General features: G+C 49.6%; 1 protein-coding gene across 1 annotated transcript; it reads left to right on the top strand.

Moving 5' to 3' along the window:
* Window positions 1-9,186: 9,186 nt before the first annotated feature.
* On the top strand, window positions 9,187-18,739 carry LOC119102941 (organic cation transporter protein-like; the record flags this gene model as incomplete). The annotated part of the gene is made up of 5 exons (XM_037226389.1): window positions 9,187-9,203; window positions 10,175-10,230; window positions 17,124-17,929; window positions 18,092-18,532; window positions 18,584-18,739. Coding segments are annotated over 5 exons (1,476 nt in total), but the record flags the coding sequence as incomplete, so codon positions are not given.
* Window positions 18,740-27,611: the final 8,872 nt, after the last annotated feature.

Here is a 27,611-nt window from a genome sequence, read left to right as displayed (position 1 = left end):
GGCATTGATAAAGAGCTCCGTTTCACACGTTGCCAGGTTGTTCTTCCTTTCTACCGTCACTAGGTGTGTCCAAATAGAGTACCCTTTGCGTCCCCTGTACGCTCCAACGAAAATGCTGAACTGGAATGCTAATTGCTTATAAACTCTTAAAATTGTTGGAGGGAGCGCTGTCCATACGTCCATGCTCCGGCAAAGGCATTAAGATATCTAGCTAGGAAGATTGGTTTTAATTGGCTGGCAGCCAGGGCCTTCATTTTAAATTGGTCCAAGAATATGTTTGCAAGACAATGGCGCTTGGGTTCCCTATTGCTATGCTCAATTTCTGTCGATAATAGTCATCTCCGAACGAGAAAACATTCATGGCGACGCTGTTCTAAAAGAATGCATACATCCTCTTTTGATAGACCAAACGCATTCATTTCGTAGAAATGTATTATCAAAAGAAGATATCTGCACTCTTTTAGAACACTGTCTCCGGGATAATGTTTTCTTGCACGGAGATAACCGTGATCAACAGACATTCGGCATAACAACGGAGAAACTTTGCACCCTTTGGTGATCATATTTTTAGACGTTTGAAAAGTGTCACGACCTTAGTTCTACGGCAAATACCCTACCGACGGGAGTGCTACATCAGTTATGCGCTACAATACTTCTACTGCAAAAACTTGTACATCATTTACCTATACGTGACGTTGCTACTACTGCAAAGACGTTTGCACATGAGTGCTACAGGACAAAAATGTATGCTCCAAAAACTTATACAAGTCACGGCACCGACTGGAAAAATTTATATAGTTTTAGCCTACACGCGAAATTACTTTTAGTGCAAAAGAAACCCATAACATGACGTAGGACGTGCAGTAGTTACTTACAGAGAAAAAACGATACAGTATGTGCGGTTATACATCACATTTAGCGCAAAAACTCATACACGACATGAGTACTAAACGACAAAACTTCTGCTGCAGAAGCATATGCCAGTCATTTCTCGATACCAATCTCGTGTGTAAAGTCTTTGCAGCGGGACTTGAAAGCCAGTGTATCAGGCAAAGGCTGCTGGTGGTGTGCTGCGGTGACTGGGTGGTAGCTCCCCGGACTCCACGTGAGCACCTTCGGGCCTGTGGCAGTCGGCACAGCGCTCGCCTGACCAGCCCCGCCTCCGTGTTCCGCTGCGGACGAGGCGTCCGGCGGGGTCCGGGCGGATGGGACGTGGGCCAGGGGGCATGATTAATGATCTCAACTTCCCATTCTTGCAGAGTCATCTTGTGTGAAGTCGGAAGACTATGAAGATCACTGAAATGAGCGCAACTACATTTCATTTAGAGATACGCATGAGGCTCTCTGAAAGTTCTCAAAAATGATATAGTGCAATGAGTGACATCGATTTATGGTGTCAGGTATGTATAAAAAATTAGTCTATCTCATGAAGTTTGAGTCCTGCATACCGTAATGTACTGTACCAAATCACTTACATTTGAGATTCCTAACGCCCTTTCAGAACAAAAAATATTCACCATGAAGACAGGATGAAGGCAGAACGAAGAGCTAATCATACAACACAATGCACGTACACGTCTAACGCAGCTCATCCACCATGAATGCCGTACGCCTTCAATTGCTTCAAGTTTCTCTACTGGTGATGGCAGCGAAGGACGATTTCATCTTTGTCCGCAAATGTACGTCAGGCCCGCAACACGCTACTCCGCACACGAAGAGGTGACATGCTACCGATTTTTTAAATCATAAAATGCTCAATGGGGTAACGAAACAGCACCGACACCTGAGCGCGCCACGCCTTGTGCACACTCAAAAAGGTCAATTTTACGCCTTCATCCCTCGAATCTTGATAAAAACGGGTCTCATGAGTTGCCAACGGCACTGAAGATGCCTGTGACATTTCCGGGTCTTTCAGTTGAGTTGTTTCGAAGTTTCAGCCTCCGGTATGTTCGTGTGGTGTGGTTGAAAGGCTGCGTTCGGCGGCACTTTTTTACTACAACAAAAGAAAACCGCACAAACCTGCACGTAAAATGATTACAAAACCTTCCAGCCAACTTGTGTGTCGTGCTTGGAATCGGCATTGCACAAGACATATTGATTGGGACCTTATAAACATTTTTAATGCATGCCGAATCATTCTTCGATGTCTTTTTAACCTGCTCTCATTTGCACATGCAAGCCTGCGGTTTGGACCCCATAATTTAACAACTTCAAAATGAGGTTTGGGCTTGGAAAGGGTTGCAAAAAACGTCACAATACGGGCCTACGCTATACTCGCGCCAAACACAGTCGTCGTCGAGTAGGCAAACATCTCTGGTGAAATGCCGTGCTCTTTCAGTTCAAAGCTGCGACGAACCACGTACTACTGCACCGCTCCGAAAAAACTCGACGGGTTCTCTCTAGCGTGAACAGAGTCAACGTAAGGATCCGTAAGCGGTACTGAGGGCCATCAATAATTCGGAATTTTTCTTTGAGCTCTTTCATCGTGCGCGCGTATCTAAAACACCCGATGAAATAATGCTTGAAGCCTAGTAATATGACTTAAAAAACATGCTCCACAAGTCTGTTTTTCGCGCCACGTTTTGTCATTCAACAATTCAAACTAATCTCAATTTCTTACGCTCTGAGAAACTGCTGTTATTTGCCCAATGTAGCTCACTTTGTACCTGTATCTTTGTTGACTTTACGGTCATCGCATTGTCAGTCCGATACCTAAATGCGCGCGAGCAATACACCTTTCTAACCTTACCAGCCCTTGCCTCTTGGCAGGGGTGGTACCAGGAGTCGGAATGCGCACGCCGAAGGATTGTTCCAGTTTACGTTTTAATGACTTGGTTGCCCCCAACTCCTTCCCTCCCTGGGTCGCCTCTGTGATGCAGCTACGCCATCTGCAGCGAATCATATGTGTTACGAAAACGGCACTCTGTACAGGGAACTATATAGATGAAAATAAACTTGCGCTTTTTTACTTTATCTACATTTTTACTTTATGCGCAATATGCACGCTAAAAAACCCACAAAGTATCCGTCCTCTTTGCGCGTTTACGTGTGGGCGCTACTTCGCTAAGTTCAATTATTGCAGAAGAACTTTTTGGCAGACACGATCAAGAGTTTTCGAAAAATAAGGGTAAATGACGAAGTGATGAACTATTTAGCATTATAAAAATGCAAGCCCGTATTACGACGCACTGGTGTTTGTTCAAGACCCTCCAAAACGACTTCATAATTTTCTCCGGCTGTTTGCGATTCGTGGTAATCGGAGCTTGTTGAACTTTGCCCCTGGGACCGGGAGCTGGATAACTCGCGTTCCGGTTCCGCGACATGTTCCGCGTTATTTCCCCGCCGGAAGGTCTCCAGGGTCATTAATAACATTGGTGCGACAGCGGCAACACAGAAATGCTCAGTGTCCTAGAATTGCCGACTTTGGGTGTAAAGCAACACCCTATGAGGAGGAATTTTTCACTTGTTTTTCCCATGCTTTATGTGAATTTTTCATTCCATCTTGAAATTGTCTAACCGCACATACTGAGCCCATATGTTCCTCTCATGTTTTTAAGATATCATCAAAGTCCTAGCCCACTTGAAACCACTAGGCATTAAGGGCTCCACTAAGTAAGGCTCCACAGACCCTGGACACCTAGGGCCACATTCTGCCTCATCTACAGCTTAATCATGCCTATATGTACAGAGCAAAGGCAGTAGTTACCTCCAAGCCCGGGAGTTCCACCGACTCAATCCGGTTACGCTTGATCTTGGTTTGTGTACAAAATACTATCAACCTGTACAGTTGTGTGCCACATGCGGGGTTTTCATACTTCCCTAATTTTATGGGTCATACCGTGCAAGCACCACGCAGGGCCTGGTAGAGAATTTTACTCCACGCAATGTTTTAATCTAAAGAGACCTGGCTGCTAAATTGCACCGCTCACGAAATGTGGGCGTGAAAAATTCAAGAAAGGTCTTCTAAATGAAGTTTGAAGGCAAAATCTTACCACTTGAGTACTCATTTTGACAGATTTTTAGTCGAGTGACTTGATAAAAAAAATTGGCCGAGCAACTCTAAGCCCTTGTGCTTATTTATCTTCTGTCGTTTTTCTTGGTCTAATGTAGAGGTGATACAAACGCTTTAATCCTGCCTTGTTGATGATTTTAGTAGATGCGGTCTATAGCCCAAAATATGAACAAATTTCGCCGAAAAATTATACAATCGCAAACTTGTACACATTCAGCACATAGAGGGGATTTATTCGCCAGCCACCCAAACACGTTTCATAGGCACCCAAGAGCGAACAATTCATGGCAAATGAAGGAGACAATTTGAAGGAAATGAATTAGGTGTAATGGAAATTTCGCCTAAGTAAACATCTGTTTTGATGCTTTTTTTGTTCATAGTGGGGCTCAGCAATGATAAATTGAAGCCGATCCAGCTTCAATGCCTCACCATGTTAAATCATTTGGCGGCCCGATGGTTTCGGACAGAACTGGCGCGGCCGATCCGGAAGTGTTTACCAGCGAAATTCTGCCCAGCGAAGCTTTATTTTCGTCATGGGTGTAGCGCAGAGGTTATCTTTCTCATTTCGCACTTAAATGTTGTATGTTGGTGGGTATGACGGACAAGTACATTTTATGTTTGTGTTGAATGGCGGTATTTGTCAGCAATCCACGCGAAAGGTGCTGGCTTTATTCGGGAGAGCAGAAGGAAGTCCGCCCGCCAGCAATTTTCTCCTGTTGGGCACCTATTTGCGAACTTGACCTGCTTTCAAATCATGATTTGTTACCAGGTTTGCCCATTTTCTGTTTTATATCCATCGAACCTTGCTTATGACACACATTATGAGTCCACAAGTTATGTAATTAAGCTATTTTGTCCCCCACTCGTAAGCATTTGTTCTAAGTTTGTTGCAGTGGTCCCTCATGTCTGTCTCAACAAGATGTTTCCAATAGTTGTGATGGTTTGCTGACTGGGCAAATGAATGTACTGTGGAATAAATAATATTTTTAACCAAGAATACCCTAAGCTGCATAACTACATCAATATGAGGTAGCTCTAGGTGTTCAGCAAATAGACAACCCCCTTTGTAATGTAAAGCCGACATTTCAGACTTTAGATAATTAAGTATTGATGGCCAAGCCTAAATGATAACTGTATCGTGATGTTACTGGCGTGCGCCTGAGGCCGCCCCTGCTCGCGCCGCCAGTCCTGCTGCACCTTGGTACGCCGCTGCCCCGACCGGCGGCGTACTGCCTGGGGCGCCGCCTACTCGCCTCGCGGGTTAATACAGTTGCCGTCTCGCAGCGCTCGTGTCTGGTCTGGGCAGACAGAACACGTAAGACTTGAATATGGCGCAGCCGCATTGAACCTAGAGTAAGCTTAAGCAAGCGTGAGCAGCAGACTAATTTAAACAGTGTGAGTTGTGAAGCAAGTCGAGATGCCTGGATTTCGTCCTCCTGAGGAATTCGACTTCACATCGCCTGAGAGGTGGCCGACCTGGCGTGATCGGTTCGTCCGCTACAGACTGGCATTGGGACTACACAAAGAGGACGGTGACATTCAAGTAGCTGCATTGATTTACAGTATGGGTCCGCAGGCTGAACATATCGTACCAACATTAAAGCTTACCGCTGAGCAGAAGGAGGATTTTGAAATTGTTGTCTCAAAGCTAGACGGGTACTTCATTCCGAAAAGGAACTGTATTGCATAACGCCACAACTTCGAGCTTAGATCTCAAAGCTCAAGCGAGACTAATGAATCGTACATCAGAGCTTTGTTCTCTCTAGCTGAGCACTGCAGCTTCGCTGACGCTGATCAGCGTAACAGAGATCGTCTCATCTCAGGAATGTCTGACAGGGAGCTGTCCCGTAGAATTCAGCTGAAGTCACTAGAGGAGGAAGTGTCTGTAAATACCGTCATTTCGATGATGCGTAATGTCGAGATCGTGAGCGGCTGTGACAGCTCTGGTCCACCTGACATCAGTAGGGTTTGTGCACCGGTGCAGCACAGGCAGCCACGCCAGCAGCACCAGCAGAACAGACGTCAACAGCAGCCTTCCACCGCGCAACGGCAACAGCATAGTCAGCGTGCCGACTTTTCCACAGCATGTATATACTGTGCAAGAGCACGTCATGTGTCTCCGAAAAATTATCCCGCTAAGGGAAAAATCGGTGACAACTGCCAGAAAATGGATCATTTTGCATCTGTTTGTCGCTCCAGCGGTGTCAGAGCGATTGAGCGGACAGCGTCCATTGAAAAACTATCGCCGCCCAACATTTTTGTTGGCGAAGTAGACAGAGCTTGCGCGCGATGGAGAGTTTCAGTCCTTCTAAATGGTCAACGAGTCGCTTTCAAAGTTGACTGGCGCTGATGTTAGCATTCTGATGCTGAAAACGTACAACAAGCTGACACTACCGCCGCTTCAACATGCTTCAAATACTCTGACAAGTGTTGGTAGCGTGCTAAAAGTATAAGGAAAGATGCACTGAACACTCATGTTCAAGAACAAAGCCGAGCCTGAGGTGTTCTTCGTTGTTGACTCAGCTGATGATCTCCTCTCCAGGTCTGCTTGCTCAAGCCTGGGCGTAATGAGGTTCACAGGTGAAGCCAACGAAGACGTCTTCGGAGAGGCAGGTCTGCTGAAGACAGCACCGGTCAACATTCAGCTTCGTGAAGATGCTGTTCCAGTCGCCCTTGCCACTGCAAGGAACATCCCGCTGCCATTGATGAAGCCGGTGGAAGAGGAGCTGAAGAAGATGGAGCATCACGGCATCATCACGTCGGAGACCGAGCCAACGGACTAGGTCTCTGCGCTGGTCCCCGTCCCGAAGCCGAAGAGCAGCGGTGTCCGCATCACGGTTGACTACAAAAGACTCAATCAATCTGTGAAGCGACAGGTGTTCCCGATCCCTACTCTGGAACAGCTGACCTCCAAGCTGAGTGGTGCGACGCTCTTCACCAAGCTGGACGCCTCTTCCGGTTTCTACCAGATCCCGCTGGACGAGGCGAGCTCCAAGATGACCACGTTCATCACTCCGTTCGGCAGGAAGAGGTTCCCGCGACTGCCGATGGGGATCTCGCTCGCACCGGAGTGCTTCCAGCGGAAGATGGAGGAGATGCTGGACGGACTGCCCGGAGCCATCGTCTACATGGACGACACCGTGGTGTTCGGAGATGCTGCCAGCCACGATGCACGTCTCGAGGCCGTCATCAGGAGGATCCACGAGTCTGGCCTCAAGCTGAACAGGAAAAAGTGTGAGTTCCGGAAGAACGAGGTCAAGTTTTTGGGGATGAAGATCAGCAAGAACGGCATCAGCATGGACGAAGAGAAGCTCGAAGCGATCCAGCAGCTCCAACCACCAAAGAATGTCAATGAACTAAGGTCTCTGCTCGGAGTAATCAACTTCCTGGGCCGGTTCGTTCCACACATCCAGGAGTGCTTAAGACCACTGAACGAGCTTGTGAGGAAGAACGTAGCATGGATCTGGACGCCACAGCAGCAGCAGGCGCTGGATGACGTGAAAGCAGCCGTCACTTCAGATCCAGTTCTGGCATTCTACGACCCAGTACGAGAGACGGTGGTCAGCGCCGACGCCAGCAGTTTCGGCATCGGAGGATGTGTTCTCCAGAAGCACGGCTCCGTCTTCAAACCCGTGGCGTTCTGCAGCACAAGCCTGACTGACGCCGAGACCAGATGGGCCCAGAGCGAGAAGGAACTACTCTCCGCGACGTGGACGTGCGAGAAAATGCACATGTTCCTGTCCGGACTGCCGTCGTTCGAGCTGCATCTGGACCACAAGCCTCTGATCCCACTGGTTAACGCGAAAAACCTCGTGGATGCGCCGATCAGATGCCAGCGCATGCTCATGCGCTTAATGCGATGCAACGCCACAGCGGTCTTCGTTCCAGGGAAGCAGCACCTGGTGCCCGACTTCCTCTCACGTCACCCGCTCCAGAAGCAGGATGAAATCAGCGCCGTGCTTCAAGAAAACATACATGGATTCTGCGAGAGAATCTTCAGCGATCTTCCCGCCACACAGCAGCGTCTGGTGGAGATCAGCAAGGCGCAGCAAGCAGACGAACCCCTACAGCGCCTAGTTCAGCAGACTCTCTCTGGCTGGAAGGAGGAAGCGAAGCATCCCGACCTGCTGGACTTCTTCGCCTCTCGGGAAGAGACGAGCGTTCTGTACCTAACGTGTGGTATACTGCTGATGCACGGGCGACACATCGTCATCCCTCCGAGTCAGCGAGATGAAATGCTCACTCGACTACATGATGACGGACACTTCGGTCTAAACAAGTGTCGCCAGAGAGCAGCAGTATCGATCTGGTGGCCTCAACTCAGCATCGACCTGAAACGTCATCTCGAGAGCTGCTCGTTCTGTCAGGTGAACACGCCCGCCCAGCACGCTGAGTCACTGGTGACAACCCCAACGCCATCAAGACCGTGCACGCACGTTGCAGCAGACGTCTTCCACTTCAACAACTGCAACTGGCTCGTCACGGCGGACATCTTCAGCAGGTATCTGGAGATACGCCTCCCGAGTCTCACCAGCAGCGCAGTCATCGAGCGTCTGAAGCGCCTGTTTTCCCGCTTGGGGATACCAGACCTCGTGACAACAGACGGAGGAACGCAGTTCACTTCAAGCTCGTTCGCCAACTTCACAGCGTCCTACGGCTTCACAAACCGCATCTCAAACCTGCACACGCCGTCTTCCAACGGAGCGGCTGAACGGGCCGTGAGAACCAAGTGGATACTTCGCCAGAGGGACCCCCACCTCGCCCTCCTCAACTACCGCACGACGCCTGTGGAAGCAACCGGATACTTCCCAGCCCGTCTCCTGATGGGACGCGAACTTTAATCTCGTCTCCCCATCGTTCAGCCAACCGGAGAAGCGACATGGCAGCATGCCAGACTCCGAGATCGGCAGAGGAAGAAGAAGCTGGAGACGTGCTTCAACCGGAGACGCAGTGCCCGTGATCTTCAGCAGCTACAGCCCGCGGATCATGTTCGGATCAAGACGGAGAAGGAGGCAAGCTGGTCCGAGCCCGCCACCGTCTCTCGAGCCAGAAGCTCTCTAGACGCAGCTACCTTTTGAAGCTCAAGGGTGCTCGCTATCGTCGCAACCGACGTCATCTGATGCAGGTCCCCCCGTTTCAGGTTTTGACACAGCACGGTTCCACGCGGCGTGCTGACCGTTCTGCACACAGGGTGCCCGCTCCAGACCTCTCCTCTGGCCGCCATGCTGAGGTGGCGCCACCGGCGCTGCTGCAACCGCAGCCGTGCGAACCGGCGCCTGCACCACGATCGGTGGTGCTAAGGCCACCATCAGCTGTGCCGTCGCCCGCGTCGACAGCGGCGCCGCCGCCGTCACTGCCGCCGCTGACAGAAGCTGCGGCCTAGCCCTGCAACGCGCAAGTGCCCCAGACTCCAGACCCACCGCCACTGCTTAGTTTCAGTCGCGTAAAACACGCAGTGGCCGCGTTTTCTGAGAAGCATCAAAGAGAAGCAGCAGAGAAGCAGGTGGGAAGCAGCAGGGAAGCAGCAGAGAAGAAGCAGTCTGAGAATCAGAAGGGAAGCAACAGCCTGAGAAGCAGCAGGGAAGCAGCAGGGAAGCAGCAGTCTGTCGCCAATAATTTCGTTTCGCAAGCGTACTAGCATTTATTTGCATTTACTCAAGGAGGAGATGTATCGTGATGTTACAGGCGTGCGCCTGAGGCCGCCCGTGCTCGCGCCGCCAGTGCTGCTGCACCTTGGTACGCCTCTGCCCCGACCGGTGGTGTACTGCCTGGGGCGCCGCCCGCCGAGGTCGGCGCCGCCTGCTCTCCTCGCGGGTTGATACAGTTGCCGTGTCGCAGCGCTCGTGTCTGGTCTGGGCAGACAGAACATGTAAGACCTGAATAATTACCTTTGCTGCAGTTTAAACGGCAAGCAGCAAAAATTGTTCTGTGGCCGTCCTGAAGTTATATTACTGTTGGAGGACAGACAGACAGACGGACAGCTACCCTAAGTTTGGTTCAGCTGGCTACTTGCACAGAAAGAAACAATGGGAGTTTTACTGGAACAATGACTCACAAATGCTGCTGTTATATAAATGGGTTAGTCATGATGAGATGAGGTAAAGCTTCTCTAGGTTAGGCTTAGTTACATTACTTTCATGGAAGTGATGGTAGGTATGTAAGTTTTGTGAGAACAAGTGACATAATATTTTCTCATCCCATTCTGACAGAATCCAAAAGTATGTCAGGTGTTACTTGTAAGGTTTGCCAATGTGTTTATGTGCATGGGTTCAAGACTCTTGTTGTCTGAATGTTTTATGCCGGTTGAATTTCATCACACATTCTTCATCTGCAAAGCAAAGCTCAAAGCAATGTATTAATAGCAAGCTTTTATGCCTTGACAGAATTTGGAAGGCATTCAAAATTCACTTTTAAGGTATGCAATAACCAGCTGGGGATGTGAAGGGATATACAAGAAATGATGGAGCCCAAATATTTTTTCAGGAAAGTGTCTTGTGTGGGTTCACAGCGGTTTCCACTAATGTGCCCTCCATAATCATATTACGCATACCGCTGGTTGTGGCAGTAAGTGCTGCCATCTACAAAGATTCATCACCGCTTACTGGTTACTTTTACCGCTAGGTGGCAGAACTTATGGTGTGACTGGTCGACAGAACTCAGGGAAGCACGCGACCTCCTGTCATCCTTGCCATTCTTGCTCTGGATACTATCGGCCATGGGGGGCCGTGGACGCCCTCACCAAGAGATGAAGGACGGCGACCTGGTGCCCTGCAGCACCCGTGGCAAGCGACTGACAAAGCATAATCTGCCAAGACACGCCAGATCCCAGCACCAGGTCGGCCCGAAAAAGCTTCGAGGTTTTGTAAAAAAGATGTGTAAAAGCGGAGGCAAAGGCAGTCCGTCAGAAGAGGTATGAGGAGCGTGCGTTTAAGGACCTGTTGACATCACAGTCCGACAGCGAAGGACTCGACGATCCGTCGACGTCGCGCGATGTTGCGTCTCGGCATGTGGATGTAAGTGTGACTTCCGGAGGAGGCAAGGTGGCGGAAAGCAGGCACGTGGGGGTGGAGCAGTCTCTAGCTGTGCATGTGGATGGAAGCGTGGCTTCTGGAGGACGTGAGGTGGTGCAGAGCACGCGTGGGGGTGGAACAGGCTCGTGGTGCGCATGTGGGTGAAAGCGTGGCTTCTGGAGGAGGCGAGGTGGCGAAGAGTGGGCATGTGGAGGTGACGCTGGCTTGTGGTGTGCAGATGGGGGGAGGAGTGACCGCTGTAGGAAGCGAGGTGGTGGATGAGAGCAGAGCCGTAAAAAAAACGTTGGGGCGGGGCAGACTGGAAATGCAGGTGTGGTAGGAGTCATGGACGTGCATGCGCTTGGAGGTATGCCGACTGCGTTTGCTGAAGTGAAGAAATGTATATGCTGTGGTTGCCGCCGGCGGCGAGAACCCATGATTGACAAATGCCTGGTCTCAACTCGAGGGTCTGACTATTCGTTCATCAGGACGTAAGCGAACGGCCACAGACGAGACGCGGGACGTACCGACCACCCTGACATCGACAGACAGACAGACAGACAACATCGACAGAGGTACCCAACCGGACACTGAGGCGACAACAGACAGCGACATAGACAACTGGCTACTACTTAACAGACCCGGCGACAAGGAGCATGGCATCTGTCGGTGGTGCAACCGCCACTCCACGGACAGAGGCACCACAGACCCGTGGTCCGATCAAGGTGTTCTCCTGGACGGCAGAAAAAAAGAACGGGTGGCAAAGCACGCGGCCTCGAACCGACATCGACTCTCTGTGACGGCAGAGCGGAGACGCAGGGCGAGACCTCTCCTCAGGCTGGTGCGGCGGCAAAGTGATGAGCGTCGCGAAGCCACTGAAAAACCTAACCATCGCACACATGATTACTCGTGGTCATACGTATGCTGACTTTGAACGCGAACACCTTCCGGATACCTTGGGGGTCCAAATTGGCAATGAGCGTCAAACTCACCTAGCCGCTGCCCAGTCTGTGGACGTGATTTATGACGTTTTCAGAGACGAGCTGAAGCAGCACATCAGGACGCCAAACCCTGCGACTGGACATGCCCGGCACATGCACTTGACCATGGACAAGGTCACAGTGTCTGGCGTGACGCGACAGGCTGTGAATTTGCGACTTCGACACCGACGGCAACACTGTGGTAGTTCACGGGACGACCGCAGTGGTGAGACCGTATCCTGACCCCGTTCCCATCTACACAGCCACCCTCCCGTCGCGGCAGCGTGATGCAGTCACTGGATGCAACGAGACCAACGGGCGGGGTGTGCTCGCTCACGTGACTGACTACCTTAACAACGACTTGGGACTGACTGGACGATATTGGGCGTCAAGTCCTCTCTACTTCTTCGGACTGTGAGGCCGTGTACTCGGGACCAGCCAGTGGCTTCGGCCGCATCTGGAGAGAGCTGCATGAGAATCCATCGTTCATGCGCATCAGTGACCGGGCGCGCCGGCTGGAGTCCTTGGACAAAATTAAGCACCACCAGACATGTGCGTGGGTGGAGGATTTTTTCCAGCGACTGAATTCGATTATAACCGTGTTCACGGCTTCACCAAAACTGAAACGACAAACTGGACGGACAGCTGAAGACTTGGACCTGCTATGCGTGGCCTTTCAGCGCCTTATTGAGACGCGATTCGTGGCGCACTCGATAGAAGCCATTGAACGAGTTTTGACGAACTGCGATGTGGCCGCAGCAGTGCTCAAGGATGGCATTGCGAGCGGTGACATCGACAAAAGCAATGCTAAATCAGTCCTAAATTACCTTCAGGACGCCAAGTTCCTTACCAATGCACTGGCAGTGCTCGCCATCATGCGCCCCGCTGTTACGCTTAATAAAGCTGGCCAGGCCGCGACGTATACGGTGTTTGACAAGGTGGCCGTGCACCGGTTCCGACAGGACGTGACAAAACTGACTGACGCTGACTTCCAGGGTCGTCTGGAGGAGGACAGACCTGCGGTCGTCAACCTGGCAGTCCGGCACAGGTGTGCCGCAGGCAACCCTCTGACGCACACCCGCCTGACACGTCCACCGACATCCTACGGGAAGTGACTTACCGACGGCGTGAGGTTGCGCTGACACTCCTTGCACTCCCAGACCTTGAGAAGTATCCAGGGCAAACTGAGGTCGACAAACTCATGACTGAGATTTTCGACTTCGCGCGCTATCCGACCAACAAAACGGACCTAGAGAGTTACGCTGACGACAAGCTAGTCGACCTCGTGACTCGACTGTGTGACGGACCCCTGACTCTCCCCAAGCCGTGCAGTGTCACGTGCCTGGGACCGAGGTGTGCGTGCTTGCTGTGGCAGCTCAGAGAGTTCAAGCGTAGAGTGGTGGCGGAGCGAGAGCGGTTCGGAGACGAGTGGCTGCCCACACGCAGCGGTGTCGTCCGCTGGCTGCCGGAGGCGGCGCTCCGATCATTTTTGCGACCTGAGACAGATCTGCACGCAAATGTTCCGGATGTCGCCGAGTTAGTTGAAATATGTCTAGTGCTCAGCCGGTCTCAGGCTGACACTAAAAGAGTTGGTAAAGCGTCAAAATTTGCTGTAGAAGGCCGTTTTGGGGGAAAGCACGATGGCTTGAGGAGCAACGACCAGGATCGTGCTATGAAGGAAATCTTCATAAGGGAGAACCAGGTCCCCTTCCGCTTCTTCCCGGCAAAGAGGTGCACGGATAGGTGGCTAAGCCGGCACCGGCACGCCCTAAAAAAGAAGACCGCTGACCAGTCCTTGACCGTCTAGCGGCTCAAGCTCAAAGGCAAACGCCTGAAATTTATGTTTAGTTCACGCTAGAGGTCCAAAACTTCGCATAAATTTAGCCCACGGCCACTGACTAGACATGAACGATGAAGCGTAGCGTTGCGGGCCAAATTCGCGCAAGTCCTACAAAATTTTACGATTTCATCGCGTTTTTCTGTCTTTTGCCGGAAGGAATGATCTAAAACAGTCATTTGCAAGAGTTATTTAGGTTGTCTTCGACACACAGGTGAATCAATTCCCGCACGGGGTCAATTGTTTTAGGAAGACATGAACCCGAGAAATGAATCTCAACAGTCGATCGATGACCGCGGCGATCGGTCGTTGCGTGCGATCATCATCCGTGTGAATGTGTATTTCTTGTGCGCGGTCATCATAGCTTAGCTTAGAAGGTGCGTTGTTACATTCAGGGTGTGAGTGAGCCTGGAAGCTGGAGAGAATGAGAGATGCAGCGTGAGTTATTGGAAAACAAAACAATGCTCAAGATTTGGTGCCTTTTCCCGCTAGAATGTAACGCATAGCATAGTACTGAATGCGCCTGCTGGCCAGCCCTTTACGGCTGTGTGTACCTTGTCATGAAGCAGGATATACCACACCACCATATGGAGCGGCAATTGCCCGCTACCCGACCTGCATGTCGACAAGTACTTTGGGCGTATGCTTTAAACACACTCACGAGTGGCGCAGGAACGCACGGATCGCCGGCATTCAGTGCTCAAATGCACATCGCGGTTGTCAGCAGGCAATATCGAATGTTTTTACTCGACGTCATACTGCTCTATTGCATATGCCACGTGGGCACTCAGTAAAATTTCGGTGTTTACCACTGACGGGTACCTGTTGCGAGCGCATAGACCCGATGAGGCTGACACCACGTGAGTGCTCAGTTTCACCCATCCAATGTGATGCGGAGCCATCGCGCAGGCCACCTTTTTTCCTCAACAGCAATATTAACTCGACAATCAGCCGGACATTGTCGTAAGACGCAATGTTCTCAGTGCTCAGCACACTGCGAGTTTAATGCTATGTTGTGCATTATGGGTCAATGCAATCCCACAAGATGAAATAAAACTTTTTCATGTTTATGATGCTACGTCCCTGCCGATTCAAAATGCGTGTATTTGTTAGCCGGGCCATCTCTTACTGGCTCGTAAGTTCATAAGTTCATGAGTTTTTTGTGAATTTTTCACTTCTATATGCTTTTTTAGGCGTAATTGTTCACTCCTAACCTTAGCTCAAAAGCGATTCTAGCTCCCTGGAAATGTTAAGATTGTTATCTGCGGGTCCTGAACACGATTGACCTGTTACGTTGATGCGGTCATTCAACCTCACCGTTGTAACGCTTCGGCCTTGTGAGTAGCGTTCTTCCTTCCACCAACGCCCATCAGTGAACGGGCGTGAAAAGGTAGCTATATTCGGTCGAGGTCCCCTTAACGAAGTGCAGCGTCACGACACTGGTGGTCGGGTCGCGTCCGCTTCTCTCCGACCGTCACTGCCCGTCTGACGCCACCGGCCTCCAAACACTGGAGATGGGGCGTTCTCGAACCTTCGACGTTGTGCAATTCTAATGCGCATGTGAGCCTGCATGAAGCAGCAGCAGAGGCGCGCTATGTCGCAACCCTTGCAAAAAGCGACTAAGGCTACGAATAACCACATCCAGCTTATCTAATAATAAGCATACAAAGTAAACAAGGTAATGCATTTGCGTCGAACGAGTTGGTCTAAGCGCGTTGTTCCCGTTAGCGAGCCGAGTGTCCCGCTGACGCGTTGACAATGGCGCAGTACCGACGCGTATTCGGTTACGCGTTACACCGTTCTCTTATTTTGGGCTTCCCGAATAGATCAATACAACTGGGGTTGTTTGAGCGTTTCATTATCGCAAGACTCACAGCCGGAATGCGCTCCAATCACACCAACAGGAATTGGCCCAAGGACCTAGCACTAGGCCTTTGCCTGACTACTGCATAGCCCCGCATGAACAAGAGACGGCACCGATCTTGCAGTACGACCACGACAGCCCACACGCGGAAGGGGGGGGGGGGGGGCAGCCGGCCGCGGTTGCGCGCCTCGCGCCCAGTCTTCGTGCGCTAGAATCTGGGGACAAAACTACGCTCTTTCACATGAAAATGAGAAAACGATCAATATTACCTAGCAATATGCTTCCATGTGCCTTGCAACTGTCTGAAATGCCCTGATCATTGTTTTTACAATGATGCTTTCAAGAATGAGCTAGAAATATTTTGGGCAGTTTTATGATAATTTTAACCTATAAATTTGCACAGTTCTCTTTCAAGGAAATGAAAAAACGCCATCGAGGGCAGGCTTGCAACCACGCACATCGAAATTGCCGAAGAATTTAACGCCAAAGCGGCACAACTGAGATTTACATGTTCCACAGGCGACTTCAGCGCAGATGGCAGCCCTTGTCCCCAACTTAATCCAAATCTGAGCAACGAGGGTGTAAGACACTGGTCGATTTATCGTGGATTTCCCTTTCTTTACCAGACACGCTCAAACCGAAATGAATGGGATTCCAAGCACTGAACATGATAGGCCATTTGCATTTGCTTCGTCGCTGTCGTATGAAATCGTGGCTCACAAATCGCATGACGGTTGAACTTGTTTTACGCCGCGAGCCCAATAGACGGTGCTTCTCTCTAATACGGTTAAAGTTCGGTGAGAGAAAGTGACCCAAGAAAAAATCGGATGATTCTGAAAACGTCAAGGTTTTTCTCGAGGCCGATTGGCGGACGGTCCGACAACATATTCAAAGCCGTACTTTGAAAACAATTAAAGTGGCCCTGGTGTACCTCGAACCACACAATTTGGTTAAGCTTTGCGGGAACTGGGAAAGGTTTACAGTTGCTGTACCCGTTCTTAACTTCGGCTACCGCTCCTAACGTATGCACATTGCACAGTGGGCGCGCACGCACATCTATATCTCCAGAACAGCAGCGTGGTAAGTGCGTCTGGAGGAGGCTCCGTAAACGGCCGCTGCAGTGCGGCGGGCGCCACTGAGGCCGGTCGGACGTGTCGCGGTGGCCGGCCGAACGACGCTGTAAGGCCACTCGCCTTCGTTGGGTGGCAGAGGCAGGTTCTGCCGACCAGTAACACGACGGACGTGAAGCACTCGCGCCTGTCCGGCGGTGCGGCGACGGACTCCGCGAGCCTACCGTGTGCGAGGGCCAGAATCACGGAGTGCGCCGAAAGGAGCGTGACGCGTCGCTGAGCCCGACGCACGCGGAAGCCGCTGGGAGTGCTCGTGACCAAGTAAGCTGTCGCGATGGCGGATACGGCAGAGAGCGGCAAGGCCGAGGAGAAGTCCGAGCGGAAGGCGGAGGTGCTCTTCGAGGACGTGCTGGAGCGGTGCTGCGGCACCGGCCGCTGGCAAACGCTGCTCATCGGGTACATGTCCGTCATGTGGCTGCTCTTCCCCGCCTTTTCCATGTCCATGATGTTCGTCGGCGCCACGCCCAAGTTTAGATGCGCCGACGGCTTCGCCGCCAACGCCACTTTCGCCTCGCTGCCGTCCGATACACCGCGCTGCTACGCGGCCAACTCGACGGCCGCCTGTCAGCGCTGGGCGTTCGACCCGTCCGTGTACGTGTCGACGGTGGTGACCGAGTGGACGCTGGTGTGCGGCCGCAAGCCGCTGCTCTCACTACTGCAGTCGTGGCTGATGATCGGCGCCTTGTTCGGCTCGGTGGTGAGCGGCCAGCTGGCCGATCGCTTCGGCCGGCGGCCCGTCTTCCTGCCGGCCATGCTGCTGTTGATCGCCTGCGCGTTCACCGTCGCGCTCGTCACCGACTACGCCAGCTTCGCGGCCGTGCGCTTCCTGACGGGCGTCGCCATGTCGGCGATGATCAGCAGCCAGTACGTGCTGGTTCTGGAGCTGTGCAGCAGCGAGCGACGCGCCACGATCGGTATCGTCTCAGTCATGCCATTCGCTTTCGGCACATGCCTCGTCGCGCTCGGCTCGTACCTGATCCGCACGAGATGGCTACTCCAGCTGGCGTACGCCGTGCCGTGTCTTATCTTCCTGTTCAACTTCTGGCTGATGCCCGAGTCGCCCCGCTGGCTGGTGCTGCAGGGCCGGTTCCCGGAGGCGTGTGCCGTGCTGCGCCGGGGCGCGCGCTGGAACGGCCGCCGGGTGCTGCCAGAAGAGGAGGTGCTGCAGCTGATGGCGAAGGCGCAAAACAACATGCTGTCCCGCCAGACCACTATGAAGACCGCCGGCGGCCACGGTCCGCTGCAAATGATGCTGCAGCTGGTCCGGACGCCGCACATGCGCCGCCGAACACTCATCGCCGTCTTTCTCGGCTTCATCATCGCCGGCTCCTACTTCGGTATCTCGTTCGACACGACGCAACTGGCGGCGAGCCCGCATCTGGCGGCGGTGTTTTCCGGTCTCGCAGACGTTCCCTCCAGCTTAGTGTTTCCCCTTCTGGACCGGCTGGGACGGCGACCCTCGCTGATCCTCCTCCTCTGGCTGCAGGCCGCCGCCATGTTGCTCACCTTCGTGCAGAAGGACACCACGCTCTGGCTGGTACTCGGCGTGGTCGCCAAGATCGGCGCCTCCTCCGCATATAACACGATAATGGTGTTCATGGCGGAACTGATGCCCACCGAAGTCCGCTCGCTGGCGTGCGGACTGCGCCAGCTGGCGGCGCGAGTGGGCGCCGCTCTCTCGCCGTTCGTGGTGGACTTGGTGAGTGAGCTGCACGAGAGCGCGCCGTCGGCCGTGTTCGCCGGCCTCGCCCTGCTGGGCGGCCTCGCCGGCCTGCTCCTGCCTGAGACCAACGGCCGCACGATGCCGGAGACGGTGGCCGATGTAGATGGGCAGCCGGTGTCCGCCGCACCGACCGGCGAACGCACCCGCACCAATGGGACGTGCCAGGGCGCTGACGAACCGTGAGCTGGCTGTAGCGGCGTCTCAGTAGACGCACCCGCAGGGCGCACTGATTACACGTGACCATGACGTGTATGTGATATAATCCATGTCAATGATTCTTTAAACGTATCCCGTTAGCTTAGGTAACTAACCGGGAAAGTTATATTTGAGCAAGTAAACGAAAAGTGATTTGCATTCATTTACCTATTGAGCGTCGTGGCAGAATAATACAATTTAGTGCAGTCAGGACTATGCTGAAAACCTGGCCGAATAAAGCCAAAACATACAGCAAAAGCCCAAAACAAAGCAGAGTTTAGAGGACATATGAAGCTTGTTATCAGAATTCAAAATCGTGGAGTACGCATCAAAGATATTAAACTTCAAGCACACCGACTAGGCAATGGCATTTGCGTAGGCCAGGTCGATTATCATGACTAGCTGAACCCTTTATGGCAAGAAATTGTGCGCTCCCTGGCAGGCAACAAATCAACTCGCGTCAACGGAAGCGGTGTTTTTATGCAAAAATTATGCTTAGTATTTATAACCATTGACGATGCATTTTCTTCCCGACTCGTTCAATCCTGCCACGAATTTGTGGTACGCAAAGTGGGCCTCTTAATGTCGCAGTTCTCTACAGCTCAGCGTGGTGTTCACATTGAGGCGAGGTGGTCGCCACGAAAGGATGGAGCTTCACACTTAATTATGCAAAACACGTGGCAAAAGTTTCGTGTTCCCGGGCGCAATTGTGTACCTTTCCCAAACATGTCGTGTTTCCTCTCACGGGTTTTAATTTTGGTTCATGCGCTCATCCCGCCAAGAACTCCTTCGGAAAGGACCGTTTTAAACAATCGTTCAGCAAACTTAAGCACCACCCACTCAACCTTGCGTCAGCTCGTTTAAAGGCCCGCCAGCGATGAAAACGCGTGCATTGGACGGAAGGTAGATCAAGTTTGACAATCATCCCCATCAAGATCACGCACAGACCACCGACCGTCGAGCATCCGTTCAGACCCGCCTTGAACCGCATTCGTGTCAGTGAAGTGCGCTTGCACTGAGTTAGCCCCCTGCGGCTGTCCGTAATCATCGCCGTGCACCATAACACGGGGTGGTAAACATGCTTTGCGCCAACGGCGAGCATGCTTCCGCCGTCAGCGGAAGGCTGACGGCGGAGGGTGATGTATGAGCACCCCTGAGGTCAGTGGTGTGGTCGGAGGGTGGCGTGGGTCCTATAATGCGCCCGTGTGATTTGTGAAATGTTGAAAACAGCAATGAAACCTTTTGGTGTCTCATGTTGAGGCTTTTCATTGAAAGCGTCTTCACTGAAAGCGTCTGTTCATACTTTTACTTTTGATATCGTTATAAAGCTGGGGAATTGCCGGAGCAAAGGTCTTTCAGCAGAAAAAAAAACAATTGAATTCTGCTTGTTTTGAAGGAAGCTGATAACTTCTGGTTCTGTGTTCTCCACTTTTGTTAGCCATCATTCGCCATCAGTTTCTGAGGAAATCGTGTCATCTCGCAATTGCAACAGCTGACAACATTTACATGACCCATCATCTTGCATCTCAGCCCTCAGATGATACAAATTACGCGTGCACATTTTGGATATATCCCAGGAAAGCTATTTTAAAATGTTCTCCTTACTGAAACCTGCATGATCCAGCAACTAGTAAGTGCAAAGCTAGCCGTATCAAAAGCGTAAGTGGCTGGGTCGGGCAGCTAAAACCACGCAATTTTCGTTCAGTAGATGAGGAGGTTCGCTTAACTTGCGGCCTCACTCACGATGGTGTTTGTATGGGTGGGCACGCGTTTTTTATGGAACTTGGGCCCACTACAGACAGTTTTCTTATTCCCATTTTCCAGACCGAGAGGACAATCCTAATCGCAACAGCGGTGTTTTTTTATCCCACATTCCAAGCACCTCGATTATTGCCGCTCTTGCGCACCTTGTCCGGCCGCAAGACTGTCGACTAAGAGCGTTGCAATGGAAGCAGCACTGGGTGGAAAGGGAAGGGGGTACAATATCAGAATTCGAAACCTCAAGCAATGCAGACCTATAAGGGACAACGAACCTTGCTCTTGAACAGCTCACGTGCGGAAATGTCTGTTATCGGAGCACTTAAAACAGGTTGCAGCGGTCCATTTCACCCAGGTATGGCCGAACGAAAACTGGAAAGGAGTAATACAAGTTATACGCGGCGGAACGCGGGACGCACGGTACACGATGACACCCTTTGAGATGTCAAAAGACACTTATTTTGTGTTCGATATATTTTTCAATGGCTTTCGACAAAAAGGTTAGGGGCCATGCGTCTCATTAGTAAACGAAATGATCGGGACAAGAACATCGACAAGCTGCTTTTCTCAGGGTATTGCAACGCGTACCCCGAGGGGACAGACGGAGAAACATTAGGTTGAATCTTTCCGATCTTCAGCTTACTGCCAGTGATATCACAGCTATAGTCATGTATCCAGGGGGACGCGCAGCTCGAGTCGTAAACGGCGGATTTGTCCCGATCAAAACTGGTTTGTAAAGGGGCTATGCATCGGCGGAGGCGCAAGAGCAATTTCTGGGCTTTCTGGAAGATATGAGAGCAAATGAGATCCCTAGCATGCCGATGCAGTGCCATTGGTGCAAGGCATGTGACTGCTTAAATGAAACCACCTGTGATGATAACGAAACTTTTTTAAACAGAGCTCCGGGGATTTGGTGATAACAAAAAGTCGATTAAATGGAGCTATTTAGTCTCTAGCAATCATATTTTAGACTAATTTGAAGGGAGTCACGACAACAGTGCCACAAATCAGACATACACGTCATTACACACACGGCAAAAACTTGTACAGCCTTTAATGATGCGCGACAATGATTTTACTGTAAAAATGCATGCGAGATATATGAGCTACACGGCGAAACTTACGCTGCAAAAAAACATATCCCTGTCATCACTTGTACAGCAAAAGTTTTATCACACGTTCTTGCTGTAGCACTAATGTCGCGCTTAAGTCTTTCCAGTAGAGCACGTGAAGTAAAATCAATGTCGTGTAGAGCACTGGTGGATAAAGGTTTTCCAGTAGAAGCAATAACTGCTAAACATTTTTGAAATATGCGTTTTATAGTGTAGCACTTATTTCGCATGTAGGTGTTTGCAGGAGAAGTTCAGTTTTGTATAATTTACAACTGTGTATGTTTTCCCAGCAGAAGAAATGACGAGCATACATTTTCAAAGCATAAGTTTTGTCGTGTAGCACTGATATCGATGATAAGTTTTTGTAGTAAAATCGATGTCGTGAATGAGTAATGACGGTATAAATCTTTGCAGTAGGGAAAATGAAAGGTATCTGTTTTCGCAGTGTAAGATTTGTCACGTAACACCAATGTTATGAACTATGTGCAGCAGTTCAACACATTAATGCTAGTATTCTGTAGTACTAATGTCCCGTTTAAGCATTTGTATATGTGAGGTCGTAGCACTCTTCGTCGGCAGAAATTTTGATGTAGCACTAATGGCGTGAAACCAATTTTAAACGGAGCCCCTGGCCGCCAGGTCATTCAAATTAACTTTCTTAGCAGCCTACATCGATGATTATGCTGGAGCATAGACGCACGGGTAGTATATCCCTGTAAGTTTTTTGTGGGGTGCGTGAACAATAAGCATCCTAATTTAGGCTACGATGGAGCATGCTGGGTACGGCAAAGGGTCCCATATTTGGACGCGCTAGTGACGAAGTGGAAAGAAGGACAACGGCACCACGTTAAAGCGGAGCTCTTTATCAAACACAAGCTCTGGTATAATTCTGCACTGCGAATCTGGGTATCCAGCTTCCATTAAGCACAATCTAACTCGTAATATGCTCCATTTGACTAGATAAGTCATCAGGTCGTACTTTCTGGTGTTAGATTAATGAATAAAAGTACGTAAACAAAACAAATGAAATAGTAAAATGCAACTAAAAACAACCTGAATGAAAACTAAATCACATCTCAATTAGGAGCTTCTGCGCTGCGAATCTTGCGCATTTGATTTACACTAAGCACAACATAATTCGTAACACGTTTCACAGGGCTCTAAACAATGCATCAAGTAGTGAACAAAAGGAGCAACAAACAAAACATGGGTTTTGCTTTTTGGGAAATGGGAATTCCCGGTGACCGTTTTGACAAAACACACTCAGGCTGAAATCCAGAGAGGTACGAAGCCTGTATCCTTTTTAGAGCCCCAAGTCGTCTGCAAAGCACAGGACCATCCAAACAGAAAAATAAGTGAATCCATTCATAAAGGGAGTGTTTCACATTGGGCGATACTGAAGAAAGTATCAGATCTGATGTAAAAAACCGCCTATAACAAACGCCTGATATGAAGGCCTCGATAACTGTATGTTAATTGGCCTTGTTCGGCGCATTGGTTATGGTATGGAAGGCTATTAATGATATTATGACGTCATGAGTGCCAAGTTGATTCTGAAATACTTCCCCGACATATCTTACCCCATTTTCGCGGGCGTGTAGCTCAGAAAGTGGAGGGACTTTGGTCTTAAGGGCCGGATTGTGAACAGCACCGAAAGCTTTTCGAGGTGGCTATTTCAGTTTAAAACTCCATGTAAAACTTCCCTCTAATAAACAAAAACTGAATGAATTATTAAATGATTCAGACTTATGATTGGGTGCGGGCACGCATATCTAGCATAATGAGTTAGATGAAGGCAGCAGCTGGTTTATCGGTTTTGATTTTTTTTTAAAAATGTGACCAAAGCCGTTCACATTTCCAAGCAAGCAATAGTTTATTCCTATCCCAAGTCCCTTGACATCGGCAATGATGGTTTAAATGCGCTGTGCTGCATTTCAAATGTTTTTTTTTCGGAAATCACTTGAAATTTGCTTTTCTGGTTAGGAACACACTGGGATGGTAATCAGTGCTTTAAGCTTTGAAGCAGCACCATTACAGCTACCATCTACTAAAATTTACCCCATGGTTGTGCTCGTAAAATCGGTTTAATATCCAGGTTCGTATACTACGTATCTGTCAGCACAGGTAGGTGCCAAACATGATCACACTGCAGTGCAATACCTGAGGCCTCGGGAAGTCGGTTTATAGCGGCGAATTGAGCATCTGACCATTGGCTGACGCCACGTAGTTGGGCTATACTTCCACAAAATATCACTGGTGTATTGTTTATTTGTTTACATCTCCTTAAAGCAGTAAGACACTTATGTTAAATGAAATTGCGACTATTTTTGATAACTTGTGTGTGGTTACAAAATAATTTGTCAATTTCAATGATTCTGCCGCACTTCAAACATCATGGGTACATATTATTTTGGTGTGGCGCAAAGAAACCGCGTCAGTTTGTGTTTCTCTGCAACATATTTATCATTCGATCGGTATTTTCCTACCCTCCTCGCAGCTTGCAACGTCAGCTGGCGATTAAAACACTGCTGATTGGCCGAGAGAAATTGCACACGGTGCAGAGTTTTACTACTACGATTCTACAACACGCCCCGGTTTTATGGAACAGTTGCAAGTTATAGTTTGTAAATTTTAAAGTACACCTTCCGGACACAAACTATTTGTAACAACTCTTAATGAGAAAGGCTACTGATATTCATTAAGTACGTTGCATTTTTTTTCACTGAATTTTCGGTAACGGACTTGGCTCACAGAACCGAGAAGTTCAAATATAAAACGGACACTAGTAGACCTTCTCATAAAGGCAGTTAGTTATAGACTTGTATTGCAGTTTGTAAATTTGCAGGGGTATCTGTAAAATGCGTTTCATAAAGCAGAAACATACAAACAACAACTACAAATAACATATCTGCAAATCCACACACACACACGCACACAACTTTACAAATCTCTCGAGAATTTCTGGAGACGTACCCTGGTATGTTTCATAAAGACCAGCTGATTGTCCAGTCGCGGTGTATTTGTAAAATTAAAGGCACAAATTGCGACCATAAATCAACGATGACCTACCCCATTGTAGAAAAGGTGACCACAGGTTTCAGGCAATGCCAGTAGCGAAAATGGATTGTGGACATGAAACTCGCAGGAGGCTTGCCAGAATCTTCTGTGGCAAAATAAGCAAGTTCTCAGGGACGTGGGAGGATAAACAAGCTCGCAGAGCACAACGCTCAGAGGAAGTAAATCAGTGGCGGTGCTGAGGGATTTAATAATGACCAACCCCGCGTATGGTCCCCGCAACCAAGCGTGCAGCAAATCCTTCCTTTGCGCTATTACCCATCTCTAAGTGACCTTGACAGCCCCGCCGAATCGATCCAAACTCTGCGTTGTCTTGTGCTTGCGTGCTCAGGGAGCGGGAAGGCACTTTACGAAGTGGGTCATTTCCCGTGAATAGGCCTGCTGACCTCCAAATCACTGGCGGGATGAAATTGCTGCACTGATAGGTAATGACAGGTCTTAAACTTAAGGGTGGTTTCTGCTCATATAAGGTTAATAGGTATGCTCCGCCTATTAAACTGCCGGCATGCGGCGACATTCACCTTGTCGCCAAATAAGGACAGCTGTCGCCGGGTGTGAACGCTAACTGGATGCCATGTATGTGAGTAGATTATAGCTTAGGTCAGTTTTATAAAAATAAAAAAATACCGTCGCTCCGTGCCAAAAAATAACTCAACCGAAAAAATTTCCTCCGCTTACCGAGTTTTATAAACGGTCCTGACCACCGACACAAATTTCCCCGTCGACGGCTTTTTAGACACGAAATCAGCTGATGCTTATCAGAAGCACCAGATGTTATTTGCCTGGAGACAAACTTTTTTATCCTAAAATATTGTAAAATGGTGGAATGGTGTAAATGTCATTTAATCTGCTATTTCCTGTGTTTGAAATTAACTTCAACAACTGCATTGAGTGTGTCATTCATTGCTTTTATATCTCAATAATATTTTAACATCTGTATTCAATGTCGAAATCCGAAGGTTTACTGTGGCCGTACGTAGTGACTGCAGGTGAAAAAGATAGATAGGTGCGGGTTGTTTGCGCGTGATTTTTGATGAGCCTCAGTGGTTATGAAGCATTCGGAATCTCATCAAAAGAAGAAAGAACCTTTCATCGCCATACGGAGCAGGAAAGAAGTAAGTGCAGTTAACTTCAGGTGCATGCTGAATAGGATGCTATCTGGTGTGTGGCTAGACATTTAGATCCCGTCGCCATGGTTGCAACTATTTTGCATTTAGGGTGCCTTTTCACTGAAACTCTCTTCCAAATTGTGCCCGTGCAATGCACGTTTCCACACTAGTTGTTCAGAAATATAACTCCCTTACTAGGTGTTCCCCCTCCTTAAATCAGCTCCGGGGAATGGATTACGTAGCAGTTATGTAGGTCCCTAGTAGCCTCCTACTTACCTCGAATTGGCGGGTGTAGGATTTAGGCTAGTGGATATCATGCCAGATGTAGTATTTAAGGAAGTAGGTAGACATGCTGACCAGTGAGCCACTCCTGACTTCGTTGAAAAAAGGTATACACCCTTACACAGCTATGGACATCCGCTACCATGCTCACTAGCGCCTTTATAGGGCTTACGAATTTTTCTGAATTGCCAGATGTTTCAGAAGTTAATTATTGATGCGCTATAACTTGATTTGCTTGCTTTTATCCGCGTTTGACAAAATGACAACCCATACGCAGATATATGCCTACAACCTCAAGAACTACAGCGCGCCAACCAGCCCCGCCTCACCACTGCATGCCAGCAGGAATTTCACGGACGGCGCTCGCCACGTACTTGACACGACAGCATTGAGAGCGACATGTAGCGGTGATGAAGAGAAGCGAAACTTTCTCTATTGAGCGCACGGGCTCCTAATTGGGCATGGGTGTACACGATGGCGGTCCTTTCAATGGACAACACGGCTTGGCTTGGTTTCGCTTCACGGAGCGCCATATGTACATAACCAAAGACGTCCCAAAATGAGTGTTTTTCCCATTCTAGCCCCGCCTGAGCCCGTCATCCTCTCCGATGGTTCGATAGTCCTTAAGGAAAGAATAGGAATGTAACCAGGGCGACTGACCACCAGCCAACAGCATTTTGTGAGATATTACGCGATGTCACAAGGATTGGGTTCACATTTGTGGGAGTTGTGAAAATATTGAACATTTACCCCACCTGTTGAGGGAAGATCTGGCAACATGTACGGCAAAGATCAATATGTGGTTTGTATTCACCCAGACCAGGGGTCGGGAAGGTTAGTCGCCATTTCCTTTGTGATCCAGCGTGATTCAGGGGGGCTGTTATGCAGAGCCTGATGTAAGGTCCGGATTGAATGCATGGGAATCCGTTATGCTAATTAGTGACTGCCAAATTTGTTGATTCTTAATGCGCCTACCCAGGGGCACGACTTGGCTACGAAAGGCGAGTGGATGAGGGGGGGGGGGGGGACAAGCGCTAATTTTGACCAATCGCTAATTTCTTTCCTGCGCCTGTCATCAACAATGCCACGTTAAAACTCAGTTAATGGAACGGTAAGTGAATTTAACAAAACAGCTTTGTTTACCAGCAACTGTACGGTAAATTCAAGGGCGCTGATGGCGCAGAGAGGCGCGCTTCAGCGTGGGCGGAAGTCGTGGCGATCGCCACTCCAATCGGCTTCTGCAAGCCTTCACCAACAATTCAACAACTTAAGAAAAACTGTATGAACAATGCTGTACAAAAAAACCACAGGCAAGTAACACCTGCGTTGCCGCCTGATGTGTATGCCTTACTTATCAACTCGTTTGAGTCCTGACATGTTTACTTCAACTTAGGACAGTATATTCGCAAAAGCTCATTCGTCTCTCCCTATCACATCTGTCCTAGATCTTTCGTAATGATTTTATGATGATTATAAACGTGGTTTCTCTGTAGGCCAAGTGACTCTGTACGCCAAATTAACTTG

The sequence above is a fragment of the Pollicipes pollicipes genome, unplaced genomic scaffold (assembly GCF_011947565.3).
Source record: "Pollicipes pollicipes isolate AB1234 unplaced genomic scaffold, Ppol_2.1 Scaffold_5724;HRSCAF=6776_pilon_pilon_pilon, whole genome shotgun sequence".
Taxonomy (NCBI): Eukaryota; Metazoa; Arthropoda; class Thecostraca; order Pollicipedomorpha; family Pollicipedidae; genus Pollicipes; species Pollicipes pollicipes.
Note: the sequence above shows the minus strand (reverse complement) of the source record. Positions and strands in the feature narration are given on the sequence as shown.